The sequence below is a fragment of the Asterias rubens genome, chromosome 5 (assembly GCF_902459465.1).
Source record: "Asterias rubens chromosome 5, eAstRub1.3, whole genome shotgun sequence".
Lineage (NCBI taxonomy): Eukaryota > Metazoa > Echinodermata > Asteroidea > Forcipulatida > Asteriidae > Asterias > Asterias rubens.
In genome coordinates, this window is record NC_047066.1 from 22,255,854 (window position 1) to 22,282,990 (window position 27,137).

The following is a 27,137-nucleotide window of genomic DNA, read 5'->3' on the forward strand; positions in this document are numbered from 1 at the left end:
GGCATATTACTCAAGCGGGATTCGAACCCACGAACCGTTTGCAGTTCAAGTCAGTGTCTTACCAACTAGACCAACGAGATTGCCAGGTAGCTAGAGGCATTACAAATTAAGTTTGAATAGCAACATAATTGTAATGCTATAATGTTATTATATTCTGGTCGAATCCCCTTGCTGTCTGTCCACAAAGTATGTATTTACGTCACTCCACTCAACTGAGTCTACAAAAACATAATAAACAAAAATTACTTTCTCTTTCAAGAAAATGTACAATCAATCTATATAATCAATAGAACAAACAATCTGAAATATTAATCTTAAAGATTATTCAGCCTTACTGTCCAGTGTCCATTAGTTTGAGTAGTGTTCATGTCCGAATCAAAATGGTTAAAAATTCTGCCCCTACAGAGGCAACGGAAGGCGACTGCCTCTCATGCCCTCTGGTCAATGCCATCAAGTCCTTGAAATGCTCCAGTTACTAGAAAAATGCCTTGGCGCCTTTGCTCCTTAAAAAACGAAGCATACAGGCCTGTATATGGACCAACCACCCATTGGTATCCAGGGCCCAATTTCATAGCGCTGCTTAACGGTAAGCAAATTTGCATAGTTACTGTAGCAGAACAATTTGCTTAAGCCTTAGGGTATTTCACAGGTTAGCAGAAAAATTGGAAAAAACCGTGGATTTGCATTGTGACGTCATTTATTTTTGTGCGGTAAGCACCGGAAGGTTAGCATGCCTTTTCGTGTGCTTAGGGTTAGCAGCGCTATGAAATAGAAATCGCACAGTAAGCAAAAAATCGGCCGCTAAGCAGAGCCATGAAATTGGGCCCAGTTTACATGCCATTAGCTTTGGTAGAGAAAGTACAGATTAGCCAAAGTAACACCATTTGCTATAAAAGCACAACAGACCTTGCCTTTGGCAAGAACAAGATTTTGCTTTCCTGTTTTTGTACTACACCCATTATAATAAACTTAATGATGCACATTGAATCCCTTTTGCTCCATTAATAAATGACAGGGACAGATTTTTGAGTACTCAACAAATTATTTACCATTAAGCCTATTGACCATGAATTATTTCTAGGCTTGGTGTCCATTCTTGAAAGCTGCAGCCAGAGATGCGATGTGTACAATCATTATTTTATTGGCAACGCAATTGTCCAATTGTCAAAACTTCAGCAGATGTCAAAGTCGAATGGGGGAGGGGGGACGATTTGTGCAAGATTTGTGCAATACGTCAAGAGCTTTCTTTGAAGCAGTTGTTCTTGTGAATGTAGCTGAACGATACAAATCCTGAAATACTGATACTGCACGGAGGCAACAAAGCAATTGCCTCTGTGCCCAGGAATGGTTATTGCCTTGGTGCCCTTTGAAATGCTCCAATAGAAGTTTACAATTTTCATCACACATGTAGGGTGCCCTTTACCAAGGAGAAAATGCAAATAGTGCCCTTGCCTTTTTAAAACCGAAACATACAGGCATGAGAGTTTAAAGGCAGTGGACACTATTGGTAATTACTCAAAATAATTTTTAGCATAAAAACTAACTTGGTAGCGAGTAATGGGAGAGGTTGATATTATAAAACATTGTGAGAAACGGCTCCCTCTGAAGTAACGTGGGTTTCGAGAAAGAAGTAATTTTCCACGAATTTGATTTCGAGACCTCAAGTTTAGAATTTGAGGTCTCGAAATCAAGCATATGAAAGCACACAACTTTGTGTGACAAGGGTGTTTTTTTCTTCCAAATATTATCTCGCAACTCCGACGACCAATCAAGCTCAAATTTTCACAGGTTTGTTATTTTATGCATATGTTGAGGCACACCAACTGTGAAGGCTAGTCTTTGACAATTACCAATAGTGTCCACTGCCTTTAACAGTTTGGATATAGAGTTAGTGTAGCCTGTTGGGGGAGTGGTCTATTTGTGTTGGCTAACTCATTAGGGGGTATGGGTTTCGAACACAGTCACAACACCTGTGTCCTTCAGCAAGTTCATCCAGTGGAATAAATCCCACAAGGGTGTACATTTATGTAAATGGATACCTGCTGAGCACACTAGTGAGGTGAAGGCTTATATTGTATGTAGGAAAGCCTAATTGTATAGTATTGTCACTGAAACCCAGGGATGTATAAACTACTCTGCAGGAAGGAAAACATACAGGAATGGAACATTGGCCAGGGCACTAATGTAAATGTATTGAATAGTTCTTGTAAAATGTGGAAGATTATGTATAACTATTTATTGCTATTACTAAAAGTATCAAAGTGTGCGTGGCATGGGGTCGATTTCACAAAGAGTTAATAGGACTCTCGAGTCTTATCTCGAGTTAGGACAAGTAACTCGTCCTAACTTAGGATTAACCTCAAGGTCTGCATGCTATAGTGCAGGGTTGGGACTCATCCCAAGTCCTAAGATAAGTCTCTAAGTACGTAAATAAGTCTTAAGTTAGGAAGAGTTTTGTGAAATTGACGGCTGTATTGTTACATGACGCCTGTGTGCTTTGTTTTTGATAGGGCAAGGGCACCAAGGCATTTTCTCCGTGGTAATAGGACACCCTATGAGGAAATTGTAAATTTCTACTGGAGTATTTCAAGGGCATCGAGGCAAAGACAAGCAGGGGGCATTGAGGCAATCACCTTTGTTGCCTCCATGAAGTATCAGGCCTGTTGTTCGGACATGGAGACATATTTTTATCCGTGGTTAGAGTGGAGAAAGATCCTAGTAAGTCGCCTGAAATAAGGGAATCAATGTGTGGTGAAGAGGTTTTCAACTAGTGGTTTAATCCCAACGAGGTCTGCAGGTTCTTGATAATTTTACCAAGACAAAGTCGACAACACTTTTTGGTAAAAAAATCATAATTTTTCAATGATTTCTTTCAACACAACACCCCTCCAGCTATGAAAAGGTAAGGCCGTCTGCCGCCCTCGGGTAAACAACTCCTTATGAGGAAATGCTGTGACGTGGCACAACTGTCGTCCCGGCCGTTGCTCTCGACCAATAGGAATGAAGCACAGGTACAAGCTCCCGTGTCACGCCCATGTTTCAACACTTTTAACTGGTCACATACAAAGGTTTAAATACACACCCACTTGACACGTTCTCCACCAATAGGAATAGCGAAACTGTCTGAGGTGTTTATGAATTATTTTTTTCACTATCACTTTTTAAAACACTTTTGACTGTTCTGCAAAAGTTGAATGCCCGATTCGCAAAATACCAAATTTTTAAAGTTTGATTGGGTTGGTTTCACACAACAAAGGATTATTTATAACAACTATTATTATAAAAAAGTCATTAAACAGCAAACTTGGAGACTCAAACATCATGTCTCTTCATGTGAAGCCTGCGTCAGGCTATTGACCTGGCATTTTGTAAAGGCTTACATTAGCTTAAATGTGAAAGGAAAAAAAAACGAAACAGGAAAACGTCTTCGTTGGCTTCACAAATAATAATAACTATTCAACAAATCTCAAACTAAATGAAATGCAAAGGATTGAAAATCTGGCGCATTTCAGTTCTTTTTTATCTTCATGATTGAGTCTGTCCAGATGCAGTAAAAAATCATGGTGATCATTCAAAACGTCAAACTAAATGATTACACTGTAATTTATAAGGCGAACCTTCCTGAAAACAATCAAAGGCGCCGGTCTAGTAGAAGTCAAAGCTAAGTTAAAGTATTGTTGAATTGTTGGGAAAGCAAGCGTGAATGAGTGGTTTTCAGTTTCTGCTTGAAGAGAGTGTTGTTGAGCATTTGGCTAAGGTCTTCAGGAAGTGAGTTCCAGAGTCTTGGTGATGTTTAAAAAGGCCCTGTCCCTGTTACTGATCAGGCGAGTTTGAGGAACATAAAGCGTATTGCTGATAGACCTCAGGCCTGGTCGAGATCTCAGGCCTGCAAGGCTGATTTCACAAAGAGTTAGGACTAGTCCTAACTTAGGAATGGTCCTGGAAGATATTAAAAACCTATGGGTAGGCCTAAGTTAGACCAAGTAACTTGTCCTAAGTCGAGATAAGACTAGTCTTAAAAGCAGTGGACACTATTGGTAATTACTCAACATAATTATTATCATAATACCTTTCTTGGTGACAAGTAATGGGGAGAGGTGGATGGTATAAAACATTGTAAGAAACAGCTCCCTCTGAAGTGCCATAGTTTTCGAGAAAGAAGACATTTTCCACGAACTTGAGGTTTCTAAATCAACCATCTAAATGCACACAACTTCGTGTGACAAGGGTGTTTTTTTCTTTCATTATTATCTCGCAAGTTCGATGACCGAATGAGCTCAAATTTGCACAGGTTTGTTATTTTATGCATATGTTGAGGCACACCAACTGTGAAGGCTAGTCTTTGACAATTACCAATAGTGTCCACTGTCTTTAACTCTATGTGCAATCCGCTGGTCTTGTACAAGCGTCAGCAGTATTTGTAGGTAAGGTGGATCTAAACCATGTAGTGCTTTGAATGAGAGGAAATTCATCCTAGATTGAGGGTCAACAACATTTGAAACCTTCAAAATAATTTATTTAAATGCTTCTCCAAAGAGTTTGGGTGGAACTCAAAGTCCTTTAAACCTATACTAAACCCATCCACTTATCTTAGTAGGGGGCAGGTCTCATTAGTAGGGGAGACAGTTCTCATCTTAGTAGGGGGGACAGTTCCCAGAGTTGCATTGTTAACTTTGTTTTCAGGGGCGGAAATTATGCATACAAATCTCCTGCCATTGTACAACACTAAGGCAAAACAGACCCACCCACTCATCTTTACAATGTCTTGCTTTTACAGCCTGTGCCAGGTTCTGTGACTGTGTTTCGCACTATTTTTGTGGATTTGTTTCATACTTTGTTTGTTTTATTGTTGTTTTGATAAAATGCTGTTTCAGAAGAGGAAACTCCGGCAGGAAAATTTAAACACTTTATTTTTTCACCAATTGGCTCATAGTTTTAAAGGGAACATCAGTAACTCCCTAAGAAAAAACTCAAGTAATTCTAGATAATAGCTGGGCATGTCAAGACTTGGATGCGAAGACAAGAGTTGCACACAAAAGACTTGTCATACACTCCTAGGAGGGGTGGGTGTAACAATTCAAGGAATTCTTCATAATGGGGGAACCAATCAACTCCTCCAATGAAGGGTTTCAACAATATATCCACATTTTATATTATTTTTACTTGCCGTGTAAACTGCCATGATGCTCAAAAATTAATGTACTCTCCATAATTGTTATTTTATGCATATGTTGAGATACACCAACTGTGAAGGCTAGTCTTTGACAATTACCAATAGTGTCCACTGTCTTTAACTCTATGTGCAATCCGCTGGTCTTGTTGTACGTTTGGGACGTGACCACTACACAGTCCCTGCCCTTCCCTGACCATATTTTGTCACTGGTGACAAGGTTACCCATCCTTGAGGGAGTGGACAATGGATGAGCTTCTGTAATATGATTATTAGACACAAAATTTCCAATGACAAGCATGGCTTGATTTTTACATGGGACCACAGGCCCAAGGCCAGTGAATTCAGTGGGTGCGTACGATTAGCTTCCCTCTGTGTCGACCCCTGCGGTGCTCATTCGGGTTGAGTCCCTGCCAAGAGCTAATCGAACAATCAACCATCCTCTGTGGTGAAGTCATGCCCCTCAGGCCAGCCCCAAGTGACCCGTTTCACAAGCAGGGCACTTGGGGCCGACCCGGGTGAGCCCCTGCTGGATTTACGTCAAAGCTATTCAGCCGTGGGGGCAGATGGGGTCGACCCGGGAAGCTAATCGAACGCACCCAGTGTAGGGCCAGCAGGCTTGTATTCTTTCTACTGCTTTCAAGGGCACCAAGGCAATGACCAGGATGCATGGAGCAATCACCTACATTGCCTCCGTGCTGGGCCAGTAAACTCAAGACAGGACAAGTCGGGTGGTTAATTCAACATCTTTGTCTGAAAATAATGATGTTTTAAAGTTTGAGTCTCACAAGTTAATTTTCGATCCTGCTGAGTATCGCCCATAAAACAGAAGAGATACATCTTCTCTTCTAGTAGTGTTTATTCAATGAAACAGTTTAGATGATAAAACCTTGTTCTCATTTTGATTCTAGTCTCTTTTCATTCAGTGATTTCGGTCTTGTAAATAAAATTACAATTAAGTCCTGCAGGTTGTGGACATCCTCCAAATTCGAGCCATGTTTTATTTAAAACCCAAACACAGAATGCATTTTCGTCACTATTGTCATTGACAAAAAATAACGGCTCAATGAAATCCGGCTTTTCCATTTTTTTAATAATGTGAGTAGATTCTGTGACAAGCACGATAGGATTACTCATTAAATGCATCGATGGTTAAATTTCCTGTTTGAGAGGTAAAATTGCTCTCCATAAACAATTAACCTTGCCTCACTGGTCTCTTTCAGTTTACCTTTGCTATTCTACAGCTGTCAATGACAATTGATGGACCCAGACAGCTTGACTTATGTTATTTTATTTAAGATTTGTTAACCTGGCATTATAATGGGCATTCATTTTACAGGGCTGTATGCTTCGTTTTTGAAAGGGCAAGGGCACCAAGGCATTTTCTCTTTGGCAAAGGGCACCCTAAATGAGGAAATTGTAAATTTCTACTGGAGCAATTTAAGGGCACCAAGGCAATGGCAAGAGGCAACGGAGGCAATCGCCTCCGTTGCCTCCGTGAAGTATCAGGCCTGATTTTAGCAGAGATTTACAGTTGAATGGTTATATTTTTAATCACAAGACGCAAATTTGAGGAGCTTTAAATTTCATTTGAAATACCAGACATTTCTATAGCGCATAGGCCTAATGCAGGAGACTCTATGCCAACACACACAAAACAAGTACATGAAACATGGAGAATAGATAAAATAATAAAGCAATAGTTATAAAACTACAGATTCAAACAAATGAATGTACTTTTCCTAACAAAAAACACAATGTCCACAGATTTACATAAAACTTTCACAGTTTGAAGATTATGATAGTAGAAAGCTTCCCTTGAAATTTTACTTACTGAGGTGCTGTAGTTTTTGAGAAATGAGTAAAAGTAATAATTTTTGTCTCGGTTTTAGCATGGGTTATGTTATGGCAACTAGTAAAAACGTATTAACCAGTTATGCTATGGACGGTTTCGGTATAAAATCATAACTGGTTAAGGGGATTTTACATGCTAAAATGATTTTGGTCTCATGATGAGACCAAAATGATTTTGTGACTTGTTTTACTTAATTCTCAAAAACTACACAACCTTAGTTAGTTAGTAATATTCGAAGGGAAGCTTTCCACTACCATTATCTTCAAAGTTTAATGTAAATCTGTAGACATTTTGAAAAAGTACCCGAATCCTTTAAAAAAAAGTCCCTTGAAAATCTACGGCGTAAGCTGGACGCATAATGTGAAGACGTTTAGCCTATTTAAAAAAAAAAAAAAGGAGCACGGCTGTGCCTAAATTAGACACTGTTAGCTGTACTCTTTATATAAATGTCAGGCTTTTTAAAGGTCAAGGGCACCAAGGCATATCTCCTTGGTAAGAGCACCCTATAGGAAATTTCTACTGGAGTATTTCAAGGGCCGCACCGACCAGGGCAATGACCAGCAGTATAGCCTTCGGGTGACTCTACGCCATAACTGAGGAATGATTACTATTGTACTCACGATCATGTGTTGTGCTCCAAATTGATGATCCGATTTCAAAAAGTCTGCCATTCCTTCTTATTCTGGTGCTCCATTCCGTTGTCAGTTCTGCTGCTGTCTGGAACGTCAAATCAACGACTGTTTAACGGCACACTAGTTACGGCGCTGCAGCGAGTGCGCACGTTCAACATCGCGAGCAACTTAACTTTGCGTGGGGGGGGGGGGCATGCATGTTCTTTTCTGCACCAATCATTGCAATGTCATAGTGCTTTGCAATGGGGGGATTTGTTTTGTTCTTAATCAATTTAAAACAAATATCAGGAACTTTTTTGGGGAAGGCAATTCTTGTGCGAAAAGGAATTGCGCGCGGGGCAGGTTGTGTAAAAGAATGGTCTAATGAACGTGCGCACTCGCTGCAGAGCGTAACCAGTGTGTCGTTAAACAGTCGTTGATTCACATCTCTGATAGACGCAGCGGAGAACCGATTGAGCCGGCCGGAAGAGCACCAGTGAAAAGATCTTAAGTATGACATCGGATGTTTCGTTACCCAACATTACAAGAGCAAGGTCCTTATTATATAAGATGGACCAATTAATGTTCTGAGAATCCTGATTGACAAAAGAATGGTGTCTGAATAGCAGATGAGTGGAAATAATTCCCGCGGTTCACAATAGAGGCTGGCTACATAGTTGCATTGAGGAGCAATTGGTGTACTGCGGTCGATTACCCCTAACTTTCTAGTCCTAACTACTATTACATCATTTTACCTCTTCAGTCTCCTGACGATGTCTAGAGCAAGCTAGTCGAAACGTTGAGACCAATTTAAGAACGACTCCGCAGTAGTACAGTAAACCCACGAACCTAAGCTAAAGGTAGTCAGTCCCATACTACCATCCGCCCGGGTAAGAAGTCTCCCGAACCCCCGAACATCTACTTCGCGGTTAGTATAGCAAGACAATTCTCTAAGAATAAACTCTACCTGGCAAGTAGATACACACATGGTGTTACCGCAAACCAAATATATATACTATTTACTAACTTAGGACCGTCCTTTGGGAGATATCTAACCCGAGGTAAGACTAGTCAACTCTTTGTGAAATCCACCCCAGGTGTTTTACGTTATTGGACACAGATCGAGCGTTGACTTCCTTTCTCTGAAGGAACGATTGATATAGAGCTTGCTGCACACTGCCTCAAGAAAAACAAATTAAAGGGAAACTTCACATATTTACTGAAATATTTACTGCAAATCACTTACCTGCTAAACAATATTTCTGAAGTGTCAAGGTAAAACACAGCAGACTTATAAGTGATGCTCTTGGAGCTATGGCTTGCACCTCTTTCTGCACCATGATGGGCGAATCCAACGGATAAGATCAAAGCATAAAAGGGTATCCACTGGTGTAAAACGAGTTTCAGTTATAATAATTTAAGTCCAAGATTTAGCAGTTTCCTGGCACGTGCGATGAGAAATGCAAAGCAAATCTGGTGAAGAAAAAAAGAGAGAATAGACCTACCATTCAGTAAATATAATGAAAGTGTCCGATACAGTCCCCCTGATCTGTTGATAAATCTCCTGACCATAGTGACATAACACCATGAATTTCAACCCCAGCAACACTCCACAATGAACTCAACCTGTCCTCTAAAATAGTACATTTTTCGAACAGGAACAGGACACTTTTTTCTAATTGTCAAAGACTTTATTTCTAATTTGGTGTATCCCAACATACTTAAAATAACAAATCTGAGAACTTTGTGCGCTGTCAGGTGCAAAGGTAGTTTACCCCAGACTTAACACTTCGCTACAAAGTAAGTTTTTATGTTAATAATTATTTTGAGTAATTCCCAATAGTGCCCAGTACCTCTAAATCGCAAAAACAAACTCGCTCAGAACAAATAGGTATAAAGGGAAATTCTTCCAATCTTATTTTGACAAATTGACTCACCCACACCCCGCCTCCCAATAAAACACACACAACAAATTGATTGACAACGATCAAGCTCTTGACACTCCGTTCCTTCACTTCTTCCACGTGCTTTATGTTGGTTTACTTACTTCACATGTTATCATCCTTCACTGATAGCTTCCTGCATCAACTTCTCCACATAATATACATCCGCTCTTACATAATATTGTGATGTAGTTAACTCCTTAAACTTGTGACGAGACATGTGGTGGCCTTCCGCTATTTTAAGTTGTCGCAAGAACGTTTTTTTGTTTATGAAAGGTAAGGTCCGTGTACTCCTAATGGTAGGATTAAAGTCGCAAAAAGAACACGCTCGCTCACACACACACACAACCTCTTGATCCCATAGGTAGTGGTTTAGGTGGTAGTTCGCGCATGAGCAGAGCCATGTGCACGCCCACTTTGCTCAAGCTAAGGACGTCGACTTGTCACAAGCGTTCTCCCCCTATGGTCTCTGTGATGCTCACTGGCAAAGTTCTCGCGAGACTCTAGCCTACTGCCCCCGCCATCGTATGGAAATAAGTTGCGGTCGTCCAATAGTCCCCCCTTGATCCTTATGTGGAATTATTTAACTTGCCACACGGAGAGCTATTTCAATCCCTTCTCACTCACTCAAACTGCAAACACTGTGGTTGGGGTAGAATGCCCAGTTATAGGTTGCTTTCTTCGTCCATGATGAGCCTTCGATCAACATCCAACATTAATCTTCAACTTTCCAATGGTCCACGCACGAATACCCGCTATGGTCATAGAGTATTCTCAGTAGCTGCACCAACTTGCTGGAACAAGCTCCCTCTTCACATCCGTGACTCATCCTCGATCAGCTCATTCAAGACTCAGTTAAAAACACATTTTTTCAGACAACGCTAAAGCGCCTTGAAACGCCTGTGGAAGCGCTATACAAATGTTATTTATTATGATGATTATTATTATTATTAGGTCAGTCGATCCCCTTCTTTATCAGGCATAAATTTGCATACTAGACCGCGCCCTCTTATGTTTACTACATTTAATCATTTCAGCAAGAACACTCGTATTAAACAAAAACCTAAAAGGGTATACAAGAAAAAGTCCTAGACGCCAGTAAACAAAAAACAATCGGCCTTTAAAGTTGGAGGCTTTCGATCAAGCTTCCTCCAAAAATGGTAGGGTATTTTCAACTAGTTTTTGTGTGCTGAGAACTTCTCTCATTCTTTCGGAAGTAACGCTTTAAATGGACAGACTTTATAAAGAAAATATAGGCCGGCGGGAACAGTTATTTAACCTGTGGGGTGTGTGAGTGGCACTGGCCGGTGTGGCAATCTGTCCCCATACGGCGAATTGTGTACAAACTTCTTGTGATGATAGCGCCCTATTTTGAACCCTCCTCCTATGCAAATTTCTATTAAAACTATTCCGCATAGGAACGAACAGGTCTCATAAGTAGGCTACATACGTAAAATCATTTTGTTTCCATTCCTTAATAATATGAGCGCCGCCTCATGATTGGATATCCAATCGTAATCAAATTAACGTCAAGCGTGGTGCTTCGCAAGGATTAGTATTCGGTCCTTATTTTTCAGTCAAGTGCATGTAATCCGGCATGGACAGAGATTCTGTCCCCCCGGTGAAGCTGTCGTCCCCATCCCCGGACCACTTCTGGCTTGTCTAGAGAGCGTTCCCCGAGACAGCGTCTCATAGGATAAACTGTCTCTTGTTTAGCTTATTCTGTCCACCGTGTGCTCAGCTTTGTCTGAAAATTGCTATTAATTTTGAATATCCACCTGAAGACGACCAGATCATACTGATTGAAACGTTGAGTTGTCAATCACCGGTTCTTTGCAGAGCGTAAAGTCAATTTTTCCCATAACATGAGCGCCGCGCTTGACAATATCCAATCAAATCCAATTTAACGTCAAGTATGGTGCTCCGCAAGGATTAGTACTTATTCCTCTTTCATCACCACGTACAAATATTCAATCCGGGAGCATCAATAGCAACAAAGTCCACCTTGCTCTATAATGGACGGTCAACCAATTCGTCAACCTTTTTAGAACCAAGACTACCCAAAGAGATTAACACAAACCTTACAATCCACTCGAGGAAAAAATGAAAGCGCACCAACATCAGTGGTGCTGACGATACGCAGGTGTATGTCACCTTTAAGCCTAGTGAATCAGCGAGATTTATAGTTTCACTTGTTTAAATAGTTTCACTTGTTTTAATAGACAACTGTGACTCAATTGCCCAAACGATCTGTCAACAAGGAATAGCTACAAAATCGTCTTCGATTGCCCCTTTGCCATCACTGTCCAAATTCCCACCCATCCCTTCTTTTCCTCCATCTAAACTGCTCACAAAAAGTAAGGAAACTTTTTTCAATCCAGTATATTTGTTATTATTTATTACTCTCTTTGTATATGGTATATATCATTGCAAAGCTGAACTGTTCCTCTTTAAAATGATACCACATTTGAAATGATTACATGTTGCTGAACTTGGCTACACGAATAACAATGAGGCAAAGTCACAAATCAAATGTGCCAAAATTACCGTTGTCTGTGCTAAATGGTCAATAGGTAATGCTCCATTATCAAACCGATCATTGCCAAGCTTTTCAGAACCATTATTGGTTTACACAAAGATTTGCATCATTGAGCTCATCAGAAACAATTAACCCTCATCTCTTGAAAAACACCTTATTGATGGGTATTTTTGCAAGACGATAATCTACAACCGATTGCAGTCCCATACTTGCAGACTCTTGGACCAAAATGCCATCTTTCAAGATGACAACGCTCGCCCCCATCGAGCCCGACAGTCCAGACCTGAATCCCATGGAACATCTGTGGGACCAGCTTGGCCTCGCTTTCCGTGCCAGAACCACCAACACATCAACTGTGGCTGACCTAACCAGGTTCCTTAATGAAGAATGGAACGCAATCCCTCATCATCAGCGCATCACAAGGCTTTTGTGCAGCATGAGAAGAAGGTGCCATGCCTGTCATCAACGCCTTCGGATCATCCACTCGTTACTGAACTTCTTGTCTCAATAAAGTGTATTAAGATCAGTAAGTTGTCTTGCTCTATACCAAACTTCTTGTCTCAATAAAGTGGATAAAGATCAGTAAGTTGTCTTGCTTGTTTGAATTACAGTGTCAATTTGATTGTTCACACGGTAACACAAAATTGCTAATTTTGGCACATTTGATTTGTGACTTTGTCTCATTCTCATTAACGTGGTCAAGTCCAGCAACATGTTATCATTGCAATTGTGGTATCATTTTGAAGAGGAACAGTTCAGCTTTGCAATGATATATACCATATACAAAGAGAGTATTAAATAATAACAAATATACTGGATTGAAAAAAGTTTCCTTACTTTTTGTGAGCAGTTTAGTTTGCTGCCGGAATTCAAACTTCAAACTGTGTTACATTTTTATTTTATTTTAAGGTTTGACGTCGTAAAACTTAAATTTAGTTAATAAACTTTTACAAAGTTGTGAAAAAATAAACACCTTACCCGTGTGCTGCGTTGTTTCTTGCTCCTGCCTGCACGATTTCCTTGATGGCTGAAAATGGTGAGGTTCAGGGTTGAAGAATAGCAGGTGTCTCTCTAAAGGTAAACCTTTCCTATCCTCCTGTTGCACCGACCGCTAGCGCGTAAACAACGTCAGCTAATCGGCTCTCTCTAAGCACCCTCGAGCTATGTGTAGCCTACTTGAAGGGCAACGAGTATTTATTTGTATGAAAATACACCTATTGTCCACAGCAACTTGTATGAATTATAGGGTATAGTAATTGATCCTGTTCACAATAATATTGATTCGTGTTCAAATCTTCTATAATAATATACGTGTGCGCTCGATAATTGACAACTAGAAGAGGGCGCCCTACTCAATTGATGACATTATCATAGACCTTATCGCAAATACCAATGCGCAAGCGCAGACTGTTGAATGAGGTGCATTGTGGGATAGATATGGATCAAATGTGGATACCAGCTGGACCACAATGCACCTAATTCCAAGCTTTACGCGCGCGCCCCGGTGTTTGCGAAAAGGTCTATGATAATGCTAAATAGGAGACTTTTGGGACACTTGGTGGCAGCAGACTTACTAGGTAAAATCCATTGTTCTCGGTAATGTGCTCAGGCTTAGAGTAAACAATGGAAATGTACCTGATAAGTCTGCTGCCCCCTAGCGTCCAAAAGTCTCCCATTGTAAAACAATCTGATACTACAAAGCGTGAAGGCTTCATTTTACAACAATGACATTGTATTTGGGATCCTAGATGGACAGAAAGATTGTTTTACTTCATGTAAGTTTTTTCCCCGTTTCCAAGCAAAGATGTTTAAAATGCTGACCGTGCGTTTCTAGCCACCGATGACGCAATGCATATCATTATCATAGATAAGCAGGTTTTTTTTTACTTTCAACATAAAAAGCCGGTATCCCATCTAAGGAATTCCGTCCGCCGGAAATGTTGTCACCCATGTGGGAAATAAACGTGGACTAGAGGCGGATGATTCAAAAGAGGGCGCTATCAGAAGTATAGTTTGTAAATAGTTCGCCATTATAATGGAAGAACGAAATCTCCTGCCACACCGGCGTCGAGGAGAGGTGCATTTTTTGATTGACTTTTTTATTTATTAATGTATCCAGTTATGTGATAAAAAATAAATAAAACAAAACTCGTACGTGAACGCTAGGTGGCAGCAGACTTACCAGGTAATTTACGTAGTTCTTCCAATGTATTTATCTGTTTAGTCTGCTGTCACCTCGAGTCCCTATTGCTGCAGCCTTTTGCCATTTCACTCGTAAAACAATAGCATACTCGAGGGGCGGCGGAAACGAGACACCAGGTTACGCCGCCAAAGAGTGCCGGGCTACTGGCGGCTAATCTTGGCCCAAGATTTAAGTGCTCGATATTGGATAGTGAACTTCGCCCAGATGTAAATCGCTAAAGCGCGCCCTCTTACGGTATGATTTAACCAACTTAAATAGCGAGCGTCTTTAAGCAATTAAATGACAAACAACATCACACAAAAATAATTAATCAGACTCACAATTTTGTTTCCTTTCTTTCTCCTGTAGGGTTTTCATTCTAGAGACAAATAACTTACTTTTATTCTACAAATCATGTGGAAAAGTATATTATATTAATTATTGGGACAACGCATCAAGACTTTATTCATTATTATGACAATTAACGGCTTGAGCAGAGACCATACCGTAGTACTTGATGTTTATAAACAGAGGACCTGTAAATCTAACATTGGTTTCTTTCATTCAGGGTGCACTGCTATTTTGCACAAAGAACACTCACTGATAACATCACAACAATGGAATGGCAACAATGAAACTATTGTTCTCTTCCATTGTTTGATATTTTTTTTTTTTAAACTCAGTTCTCTTTTTGGGGTCCAAAGTTTATCCCATGAAGTACATACACTCTGTCAAGGTGTTAAACCATCTCACTCCAAGTTCTTCACAAAGCACTTTCGTATAATTTACCTCTAAAACAAGACTCATATTCTGACATACTTAAACATTTAAAATAACCGCATACAATTAATTCATCCCTTTCTTATTTGTTTATATATGTTTCAATACATACACACATAAAATAGTTTTCAAAAAGAAAAAAAGTCACCGTGGAAACATTTTCTTTTCCAAATCTAAATTTCTTTCGACGGTGATAATATTTTATCTCAGGAAACAGACAATATTTATATTAAAAAACACAATATTTTTTTCATGTATTTCCCATTTGATAATGGTAACCATTTACAAAGTGTTTACTTTACCAAGTTACATACACGTTGTACACAAAATTACACCCATGTTGTGTACAATTACCAATAATTTCAATATTTATATACAAAGAGGCAGAGACTTCGCTCCATTTGATACACTGTTTTTAAGTTGCCACAATGGACACCAAACTCAACAACCCACAGTTGAAGAAATTCCAACACATTACAATATTCATTATAATACTTCCATAAAAACAAAAGGCAAAATATATTATATTAATATTAATTATGATTTGTCTTTGAATACTTCTGCTTAAACCTCGACACAGAGTACATTATTTTGTTCAGCATAATTCGTAATTGATTCTGTATGTACAGTAACCACTATGCTAAAAACAAAAGTACACAACTGATTCATTACATTTTATAGGAGACTGAAAATCAAGTATGACAGTCTATAAATCATTTTGATCATTTCAAATGATAGGGTAAGAGATTTAAGACACTATTGTGATTCATATGTTGAAGTATGATATGTTACTGAAACCCAAACTTGCCCTGATTAATCATCACTTTTCGAGATAAACCTCATTTCGTAACAAAAGCATTACGCAAACTCATGGTGAAATAGAACATCTTCTGGTGGGTTTTCATTGGGGGAAAGAGAATTTTGGGATAGAAGGTAATTACCTGGAGTTACAGTGAATACTGACTCTGGGTGACATAAACATGTACAGCCTAAGAACTTGATCGAGATTAATTTGTGTGGGTGGTTCCTTAGAAGAACACACATTGACTGTACCACACCAGTTTGCCTGTTTTCCCCTTTGCCCTAGATAATCCGCCTCCATGCACCCATTCAACTAGCCGGAACTCTGATCATCCCTCATTCCCATGGATCCCCCTATCGACTGTATGGCGTCAGGAGGATTTAGTCCCTTTGTACAACACAAAGAACACCAACAACCCAGTTTTCCTAGATTTTAAGGTCTGCATCAAATTGAGACTTCTTTGTACCATAAACAAAAAGTGCAGTAGTGACACTGAAAGCCCAAAGCCATCATCAAAAACCGAATTGTCATTTGATTTCCTCCTTACTTTAAAGCTAACTTTACTTTTGCTAAGCATTAATTATTGCTGCGTTTTCTTACAAGGAGTGTTGTTGATTTTTGTTTGCCTTTTGTTTGATAATATTTAAGGTTCCATGAATCTTCCTTTTTTTTCACATATCGCCATATTTTACTCTCATGTAAATTCCTACTTTAAATCATAATTCATGTGTTTAAAAATGAATTAAAATTAAATAAAATCACAAGAATTGTGAATGCATGGTAAAAAGATAACGAGGAGCTAATTATGGAACTACCAGGGCTTAATTTTCATTAAGCTGCTAAGCACAAAAACTTGCTCAGCAAGACATATGTTCCTTGATAAAAACAGTATTACCAACCAAATTGCCATTTGTTGCATATTGCGTGTTACTGGTATCCAGCTGTTGTTTGCTTATTCAAAAAATCACATGGAAATTTGGTTGGTAATCTTGCTTTTATCAAGGAAGAAATTTCATGCTAAGCAAATTTTTGTACTTAGCAGCTCTATAAAATTGGGCCCAGATTGTTAACGATGGACTCGACTGAGAAGGAATTATCATGACTAACTCAAGTGTTTTTGCGAAGCACAATGCAACTCACCAATTATCTGTACCTGTCTGTTAAAGAAGTGTTTTCCACTATTTCAAGAAGTGGCTATGATCCCTGCCTAGTAACAGATACCCATTCCTTTCAAGTTATGTAACTAGGAACGACTGTTTACTTGTTCTTCTAATAATCCATACAAGTTATACACTCCAAAGGATTTGGGCACGCACTGCTGTATCATGCGGTTGTTTGCAAAATTTGTGTTTCTGTCACACGAAGTTGTGTGCTTTTAGATGCTTGATTTTGTGACCTCAAATTCTAAACTTGAGGTCTCGAAATCAAATTCGTGGAAAATTACTTCTTTCTCGAACACTACATCACTTCTGAGGGAGACGTTTCTCACAATGTTTTATACTATCAACAGCTCCCCATTACTCGTTACCAAGTAAGGTTTGATGCTAATAATTATTTTGAGTAATTACCAATAGTGTCCACTGCCTTTAACACATGACTAGTTTTCACTAATTTGTGTATTGGCCTGTATTAGCCTTGATTAAAGAACAACATGTGACAACAGATGCGTTATAAACATGTGAACACCAAAAAAGGAAATCCTTTTAACTCTTTTCAAAATGTTTTTTTCTCTTCTTCTAGAGATAATAACATTTAGCTGTCAGTCTTTGAGGGAATGAAACCCATGGAATAGTAACCAAAGAGTCTGCATTGCAGGATAATGTGACTTGTCAATCCACACACCTATCCCTCATAACCACTAACCCATCCCCCACAGTGCCACACCACATTACTTCTGTTGACATTACTGTACTCCATGCACTGCCTTTTGGACTAATTTGGGATAAGCTATGAAGGATGATGGAATATTGCTGGTTCAAAGGGCAGCATATTGATAAATTGTTTTAAAATCCAGAAAATCCAGTTTTATGAAGCTTTGGTTCCCTGCCAATAGATTAACAGCAAGCAATTTTTTGACACATATTACATAGCACAAATGAATGTCAACACACACAAAGGGACTGTGAATGATCACAAAGTATTCACTGCTAAATGTAATATGTCACTAAGCATGCATGCCAAACATGCATACAAACTTGAATGTCGCTGTGTGCTGTGAAAGACTTTTAAGCACTATTGTATGTACCCTTCAAAACAATTCTGCAAACACATTTTGTTTGAATTTTACAATTATGATACCTGTCTAGCTGTTCTGGGTATTGAGTGTGTCAAGTATGTGTGATTAGAGGCCAAAGGGATTTCTTTCCCAGCGACCAGGAAAACATTGATCGTGAGTTTTAATCAAAGTGACCCTGAAACATGTTTGACCTATTAATGACAAAGTATTCCTTGATTTCACATCAACTACGAACAATCCACATGTTTTTTGTAACTGCTACAACCTCTTCTTTATAAAATAAGAAAAAGGTCACAATAAAAACAAAAAGTTAAATTTCCAGTTAAGTTTTGACCCGAGATCAAAATGACTTCAATCCTTAGAGTTAGAACTGTAGGGACTTAAGTCTTAAGGAATGGCATTATTAAGGAAACATGATCAGCCATAACCTGGCTAAATAAATTCAAACTACATCACTTGCACCTAACAAAAAATTATAGTGTTCAGAATTAAAACCCAGTGATATTTTTGACTTATCAGTGTGGAGAAAATCATATATTAAAAAGTAACTTACAAAATCATCTGGAAACTGTACAGTAGTGTGTGTGAAGGGCAATGATATTTAAACCACATTTAGAGATTAGCATTAAACGAAAACATCCTTTCTGTCAGTTATGTCAGCAAGTTATGATTCTTTTTTCAAAGGTGTGGTACTCTCAGTGTAATTGATTCTCATCCCCAACTAATTGTTTTTTTAGGAGTCATTGTGGCAATAAAACTTGATCATGCAGTCATGTTAATGACTTTGTTCCCCGTCTGCCATAACAAACACAAGATTTCATTAGGACAAAAAGGAAACAGACTATTCTTCTTGCATATATTTTGTTGTGTTGGTTTTTGACAGGAGAGGAACAAGATGACTGCTATAAAGCTCTCCAACCAATCGCATGTGTACTGTTCAACAAGGCTTTATGCATATTATACAATTCAAACAAAGGGGTTACTTACACTATGGAGGAAGGAAATACACTCTTAGTCTTAAGTCAATAGCTGATAGATGATATGTTTTTGCCAGACAAAATGACTAATAGATTGATCCAGTAGGCTCCGCCCACGACGCCAAGTGAGCAAGAACACGTAGGGCTCTCCAATGCCTTTCTGCACAACTCTCCCGCGCTCGACAAGCATACACGCACGCATGTAGGACCTTAGTGTCGGACCTTCGTTGCATTGTGATTGGTCAATACGCAATGGGGCGGAGCTTACTGGATCGGTCTATTGATTGATAGTTGCAGGGTAAAACCCCTTGCATGTGCAAACAATGGTAAAGCTAACAACAACAATGAGGTGTGTTTCTTTGATCCCTATCAAGGGTCATAGAAGCATATAACTTCTTATGCAAGGAGCCTAAAAGGAAAAGTGACTAGCCCAGTAGAAAAGATAACTTCAAAGTGTTAGGTGTATGGACCACATGGAATTGATTTTAATACCCATCATAGAATGTCAACTATTGTTATAGGATTAGTACAAATTAACTTTGCACAAAGCGTCAGCCAGTCTAGGTCACTTATGCAAGGTTTTCAACATTATATAACAAGTCCCAGCTAAAAAATAATTCATTGTACCACCTTTTTAATGACAAATTGTTAACAAAATCTTTATAAAAGAGTTTGACAACGTTTTTTGAATTATGAAATGGAAAATTTACACCATAGCGCGGGTTCTCATTCATTGTACAGGTTAAGCCCCTTTCACACGAGAGCAATTTAGCAAAGGTCTGTTGCTAAATTGTAGCATGGTTGTAAGATTTTACAAAATGCACCTCGTGTGAAAGGACAATAATTTGTTGAGTGTCCAGGGTCCCTTGTCAAATCTTGTCCAACATTGCTACATTTTGTCGCAGGTCCGGACCTACGACAACATCTTACACTAGCGGAAGTTTTGACCAAGGACGTAAGCATGGAACCCTAGTTAAATTGCTGCAGTGTGAATAGGAAAGTCAAGAAATCCATACATCCCCTACAAAGATACCCACTTGTTTGCTGCTGTGTGAATAGGAAAGTCAAGAAACCCATACATCCCCTACAAAGATACCCACTTGTTTGCTGCTGTGTGAATAGGAAAGTCAAGAAACCCATACATCCCCTACAAAGATACCCACTTGTTTGCTGCAGTGTGAATAGGAAAGTCAAGAAATCCATACATCCCCTACAAAGATACCCACTTGTTTGCTGCTGTGTGAATAGGAAAGTCAAGAAACCCATACATCCCCTACAAAGATACCCACTTGTTTGCTGCAGTGTGAATAGGAAAGTCAAGAAATCCATACATCCCCTACAAAGATACCCACTTGTTTGCTGCTGTGTGAATAGGAAAGTCAAGAAATCCATACATCCCCTACAAAGATACCCACTTGTTTGGGCTGGACTTCTGTCTTGCTCTACAGTTCAATAACTCATCAATTTTGTCTTGTTTTGTGAGTTCAAATGAAACTTTGTATTTCCAAATACCATTCTCCTTTTTTAGTAGAATTTTAAAGTCCCTTTTGCATCTTCGTGAAGTTTTCATTGCATTCTTTAATGCTAAAGGGAATATACCATTTTCTTATTGCATTTTTACCCAGTCCATTTCCTCAGTGCAGAAACATACTATTGTTTATATAATACAAAATAGGACTACATCAAAACATTACCTTTTTTTCTGGATTGAGCTTTGTTTTGTTGATGGTACAACAGTTTATGAGTGATAGGGCAAGTCATATTCCAGTTGAGTTGAATAGAATAATATATAAAAAAAATATAAAAAAAAAATTAATTAATTGTAGTTGGATAAAAATGCCTACAAACAAAATCATCAACAGATGTGAAAAGATATCACTATGAAATTTTTGTCATGGGTTGTTTTAATGCTTGGTAATGTTTCACAAACTTTCAGCGAAAACATTCCGCTTGATAAAGTGTGTACAGAGCTATAACCATGGAAACTCTGTCAAGTGATTGAGCATCTTAACTGCTATAAAAGTCACTATTCATTTTCTGGTGAGTGTGAGAATTTAACACACTGAATAATTTTTCTCAGCACAACAAAAATGTCTTGAAATAATCACAACTGATGTCGCAATCAAGTTTTTGCTTTTCACTGCTCAAAACTATTGCCTGCTTCACAACATTATGAAACTGGGGCCTGCGTGTGATGACTTGACATTTCTGGATCATCAAACCATGACAAAGATTGAGAGGGGGAGGGGGGGGGAAGGGGGCTTAAAACGTAACCGAAAGATTAGTGGTGGGTGCATTGTATCCATTTACTTAAATTATTTTGTTGATTTATTGTTGATATCAATCACATGTACGAGTAATCAATCATTCATTCCATAATGCTTTGTAGTATTGAGCAGGCCCGACACACCGAAGCTTGTTATGACAGAGACAAATCCTTTCAAGACCAGAACCAGGAGTATTATAACATTCGCACGCAATCCAATAGACATTCAAATAGTATTCCATAACATTAGATAGAGAACGTTGAACTTACTTTCTCTTATCTCTCAATAGAGGGCAGCAGATGATCCTTATCAAAGCTAGGTGACAACTGTTGTAATAAAAACGCTTACCCCTATGACATACGGAGGAACATGCGGTCACAATCTCTGCACAGGCTCCACTCGGACATTGGTGTTGCTGTCTCCAACATGGTGTTAAGATGCATCTACTCACTCCGAGTCATTCTGCTGTCAATCCAGAGATCTCCACGATCCATTCTGCAAGTCAGACTGACAATTCTTCTCCAACAGTCTTACATCGTTACTTGAGGGCATCAGATACTCCATAGAATAAATAGTAGTCTCCAAGAATTACACAAGGGCGTCTAATACAGGGTTCAGCTCTCTTGGTTCAGTCCAGATTCCAATATGTAACCAACTCCAACAAGAGTTTCTACTTTGAGTCACCATTTAAAAAACAAAACAGGACTGGATGAACTTGAGACAAAACACAAATAAAACACTTCCATTCAGCATAATTCAAGAGTTATCCCTACCTATATAGTCTCAAAATATTGAGTCAATCTTGGGCGTCAGGGCACAATTATTGGCAAAAGTTTGGAACTCTCAGTTTGATCAAGGTTTCTATGATTTGAGAAACATCCAAAGATGATGATGAGTGGACTTGAAGTGTAGAAGTGACCCGCTTGGTTTAAAAGAGGGCTGCTATTGTATTGTAGAGTTGCATGAGAACCACAAGATGAATGGGGAGGCACGACCGCCGATCTCCACTCGATGGATCCACGTTCAGCCATGACAGACTGTTGTAGCTTTCCAGTACATACCTTAAGGGTAAGGAAATGAGAACGATTAAATATCTCAAGTAACAGCTCAAAGAAATCCTTTCAGATCTCTGCCTTGTAGGTCACAGTGGTCCAGTGGTAAGACTGCAGGTTTTGCAATCACAAGGTTGTGGGTTCGAATCTTACAAAGCTAACCGATGGTTTCAATTTGACTAGGGAATAAGTATTGTCATCTTGTTACTAAATCTCAATTTTGTGATTTGTGCAGTTCATAATCATATGTCTGTATGAGAGAGATTGGCTGTTGCCAGCTTGGTGTTTATATCCTCTTGTGGGAGTTTGCCGAGAGAGATTGGCTGTTGCCAGCTTGGTGTTTATATCCTCTTGTGGGAGTTTGCCGAGAGAGATTGGCTGTTGCCAGCTTAGCGTAATCCCCTAGTGGGAGTTAGCCGAGTTCCCTTGACGGGAAGATAATTAAGACAGACTGGAGACACTTGTCAAGAGAAAATTGTAAAATTTGCTGTAGACATTTAAAAAGGCGGAAAGCTGGCACAATACCACGACACCAACTTGACCATAATCAAGTAAAAGCCCATTTTGTTACACCTTATTCAATAAGAGGTCAAAGTTGATCACTGAGGTCAAGGGTCATGACCTTTTCACTACTCACCTGAGTACATCCGTTGTAAGGTTAGAATCCAGAGGATGAGTGTGTTTAGTCTGGAGAATGTCATCAGACATCTGCTGAACTGAGGCATTGTGTAAATGTAACGCCGCCTACAAACAACAACCAATAATAAACAGCAATTATAAAGAGATGTTAGGAAGCACAGATTCATCAATGCACCTTACAAGAGCAACAGTGTAAACCATAAGCATATAAAATAAATAGGCCTACATTACTATGTTATAAAACATCGTACAGTCATCATACAATAAACACACAAATAGGAAATATTAAAATAACATTAGAACACAGATCAACTGTGACCATTAAAAATGATTTTCAAAAACAGGTGCCCTGTAAACTAAAAATACAACCAAGTGATCATATACTAGGGCCACTGATTTTCCGTTTCAGAAAAGTGCAAATTCCGTTTGGCAAAAACATGAATTCCGTTTCAGGCACAAAAAATTCCGTTTCATGTTTTTTTAATTAGATAAAAGGTTGTTTAATACCCAGGGACACACTTATAAAAATCAATTTGAGATAAGTTGCACTGCTGACTTCGTAAAATGTTCATTTGAACTGACAAATTTCAAAAAAATACTTTAATTTTTTTTTTTTTTATAATTGTGGATTATTTTGTATAATGCTGTTCGATGAAACAAAAACATGTAGTCAGGGTAAAAAGGTTGCACTGTGACTGCAGTATCAATGCACATGATGTGATAGACTTGATTCCAAGTCTAAAACTGCAGTTGATTCTCTGCATCAGCCACATTGTAGGCTAATGACAGGAGTGTAATCCACAAGAGGGCGCTGTTTCAGCATGATCAAAGACTTGCGAACAAGTCTATGGACGTGACCGTTCTCCATCCACAAACAAAATGTCAGCCATTTTGTTTTCGCTTTGGCGACAGAATGTTGACAGTTTACGGTTTTATTTTAGACCTTTCCGAGATGAAAAAACATTGTATGTGTTCTTATAGATCATAGGTAAGCTAGTTTGTGTATTATTGTTGGTAAAAGAGAGGGAGAAAATGCAATTTGGATGAACAAAAAATGTTAAAAACGTGCCGCCAATAATGCCCTTCGCTTAACTATGTTAACAACGTGTGTACATCATGTGTGTAAACATGGAGGATGGTGTGAAGTAGAACAGAATGATCCACGGTTACGATCTCGTACTTTTTAATGATCTGATTATTTCTGATGCTTTTTTAGTTTAACAAAAAGAATCAATAAAGAATGTAATTTCAATAGTTTTGGCGTCAAGAAAAAAAATTTAAAAAAATAAATCAAATTTTCTGAAATCCCGTTTTCCGTTTCTAAGGGCGGATTCCGCGAATTCCGTCCGTTTTCCGCGATCGCGGAAAATCAGTGGCCCTAATATACATGAAAGTGATTACAGATGTGACAAACTTGTTCCTTGTTCAGAGCAACAGTTGCTGAGACACTCGCATAGTAACAACCAACCCCCTTGCCCCCTACCAAATGTTATGATTAGAGGGTTTGGAAAAAGGCAAGTTGGAAATCTGGACTGAGCCAACATGGTTGTGGTACATGTACATGTTAAGTAGAGAACTTATAACATTCAGTCTTAGATTGCTATCCTAACAAGGTATAAGGCCCAAGTATTTCAGAACAAAGACAGGGGACAAACATGAGAGAACACAGGGGTGGTTTGTTGCAAATATTGTTAAATCCACAAAACCAACCATCTGAACCCTTACCACAGGGTTGGAACCTGCGCTGCACCTACATATCACAGGTTGTAGATGACCTCAATGCTATCAGCCTACAACACGATCAGGCTGTTAGTGCTGCCCAGGATCGCCCTGGACGGCACAAACAAATTTCTAACATTGCTAAAACTAGTAGTCACAATGTCTCTAGGCGAAGTTCGGCTCGTGTAGTGTCAATTATTGAATGTTTACCTTGAGGAAGACAGGGCAATTGTTGACAGCCTCTGGGCATGAGGACCAGAACCAGTCTGGTAACGGACCAGTCTTAGCTGTGGAGACAAAGAAGCCCATGGCTAAAGGCTGCTGTAGAAGATTCTCCTCAGGCTCTGTTGGCAATATCTGCTGGTTGGTGTTCTGTTAGCAAATACATTAAGACAATTACTTATTGGTTATAAGAACATAACGGAGCAATATTGGCTGGTTGGTGTTCCGTCAGCAAATACACAAAGACAATTACTTATTGGTTATAAGAACATAACAGAGCAATGTTGGCTGGTTTGTATTCCGTCAGCAAACACACAAAGACAATTACTTCTTGGTTATAAAAACATAACATATGTAGGAACACAAAATCCATTATGTCTCCAGAAAAGGCTCCGTTGGCAATACCTGCTGGTTGGTGCTCCGTTCGCAAATACATAAAGACATATACTTCTTGGTTATAAGAACATAAAAGAGCAATTTTGGCTGGTTGGTGTTCTGTCAGCAAAAACACAAAGACAATTACTTCTTGGTCATAAAAACCTAACCGAGCAATATTGCTGTGTTATGTTATGAATATGGCTTTACATGACACACATGAAACTGATGTGAAGACAAGTTGCAAAAAAACATAGTCAAAATAAGTGACACAAATATATATTACTCTGTCCTGCAAATACAAATACAAATACAACCAAACAACTTATACAACTATTCAAACTGAACAGTTCCAAGCCAAAATCTAATACTTACAACACAACCTAAGTAACGTACCTTATTCATGTTCTCACTGTTAGATGCCATGTTCATCTGTTGACCACTTGGTGAGCTTGGTCCAGGGGAGTGTCCAGTAGGAGAAGCTACCGGTGAACCCATGTTCATCTTAGGCGGGGAACCTAGCCCAAGGATATGGGCCAAGTCCTGGTTGTCTAATCCCTCTGTGAATAAGAGAAGATCATCTTCGACTGGTAGGACATTGTCGTTGGTGTTGGTGAAGGATAGATCCATCATGGGCTCAGCTTGGAATGGGCCGCTTGCAACCTGGAACATAGAAATAAATAAAGACAAAATGGTAATCATAAAGGGAAACTCCAACTGGAGGGCAGTACAATTTCATATGATGTGCAGTTTATTTGGTGACAACCTCAGAGTTCCTTATCCATAATCCAATATCATGCAGCTAAGCATTAATATAACTTGTTTAGCAGAAACAGGGCCCAGTTTTATAGAGCTGTTGAGCTGCTTAAGCACGAAAACTAGCTAAGCACGCCAGATATATACTTACCAGAATAAGATTACCAGCAAAAATACCATTTTACATGAACAGTTTGTAACTGGTACCGTGATTATTTTTGCTTAGCAGAAAACCAATCATCAATATTGTGTGCTTAAGCAGCTCTATGAAATTGGCCACAGGTTATTAAGCATATTGCTATCCCCTTCAAAACACATCCATTTGATAGGTGAGATTATCTGCTTCCATGTGTCATGAAGTTGGGATAGGTGGTGTTTAACACCTTGGGCATAGAGGTCTAAAAGTGATGACGAAACAATCAAAACACAAACTTGTACGCGTGGCGCACATGTTTGGCCAATGAGCGGCCTCTTTTTGACCTCTAGGTGAGGGCGCTCTACTGATATGATGTGATGTGCATAAGGTCTTTTAAGGAGTGACGGTCTCACCTGTTTGGTAGCGCTGGTAGGGAAGACATGAATATGTGTGCAGGTGGCATCATCTGGCGTGTGTAGCTGACAGCTCGGCTGGTCCCGTTGTGCATTCTTACTGCATTTATCTGCTGCTACAGAATCTACAAAAGGAATAACAACATCAAAGACTCAACAGATGGAATAATAACACCCTAAACGGATGAGTATTAAGCACTTTATATCTCTTTGAAGACTGAGGATAAAAACAATCCACTGTTGACCCAATCCAACTGAAGACATCATCAGAATAATCTTAGAAGCGCCATACTGGTGGGCAATGTCACTGTGCATTATTCATTGAAGTGCGCATTTTAGGCGACGCAGCATTTTTACGTAAACCTATTGCACGGCACAGTCGCTGCGTGTGACGTGCGTGCAAGGGGTCAAAAGTGGGATTGAGACCATAACCCCCATCAATGCCTGAATATAGGGGGGAAAT

The 27,137-nt window shown here is 39.2% G+C and overlaps 1 protein-coding gene and 1 long non-coding RNA gene across 4 annotated transcripts in view; both read right to left on the minus strand.

The window, feature by feature from the left end:
* Window positions 1-155: 155 nt before the first annotated feature.
* On the minus strand, window positions 156-13,255 carry LOC117289886. The gene is made up of 3 exons (XR_004518992.1): window positions 13,097-13,255; window positions 8,883-9,109; window positions 156-218 (listed from the first exon to the last, which is right to left on the minus strand). It is a non-coding gene; the product is annotated as an uncharacterized LOC117289886 (long non-coding RNA).
* A 6,724-nt stretch (window positions 13,256-19,979) lies between these two features.
* The window catches only part of LOC117290832 (mediator of RNA polymerase II transcription subunit 13-like), a 64,726-nt gene continuing 57,568 nt past the window's right edge, over window positions 19,980-27,137 (minus strand). For all 3 annotated transcript variants that reach the window (XM_033772392.1, XM_033772391.1, XM_033772390.1), the window contains exons 31-35: window positions 26,675-26,799; window positions 25,766-26,032; window positions 24,983-25,144; window positions 23,052-23,158; window positions 19,980-22,423 (exon numbers count right to left, since the gene is read on the minus strand). In XM_033772392.1, the coding sequence (XP_033628283.1) occupies window positions 22,291-22,423; window positions 23,052-23,158; window positions 24,983-25,144; window positions 25,766-26,032; window positions 26,675-26,799 (794 nt within the window). In that variant the 3' untranslated portion in view covers window positions 19,980-22,290. The remainder of the gene's footprint in view (window positions 22,424-23,051; window positions 23,159-24,982; window positions 25,145-25,765; window positions 26,033-26,674; window positions 26,800-27,137) is intronic.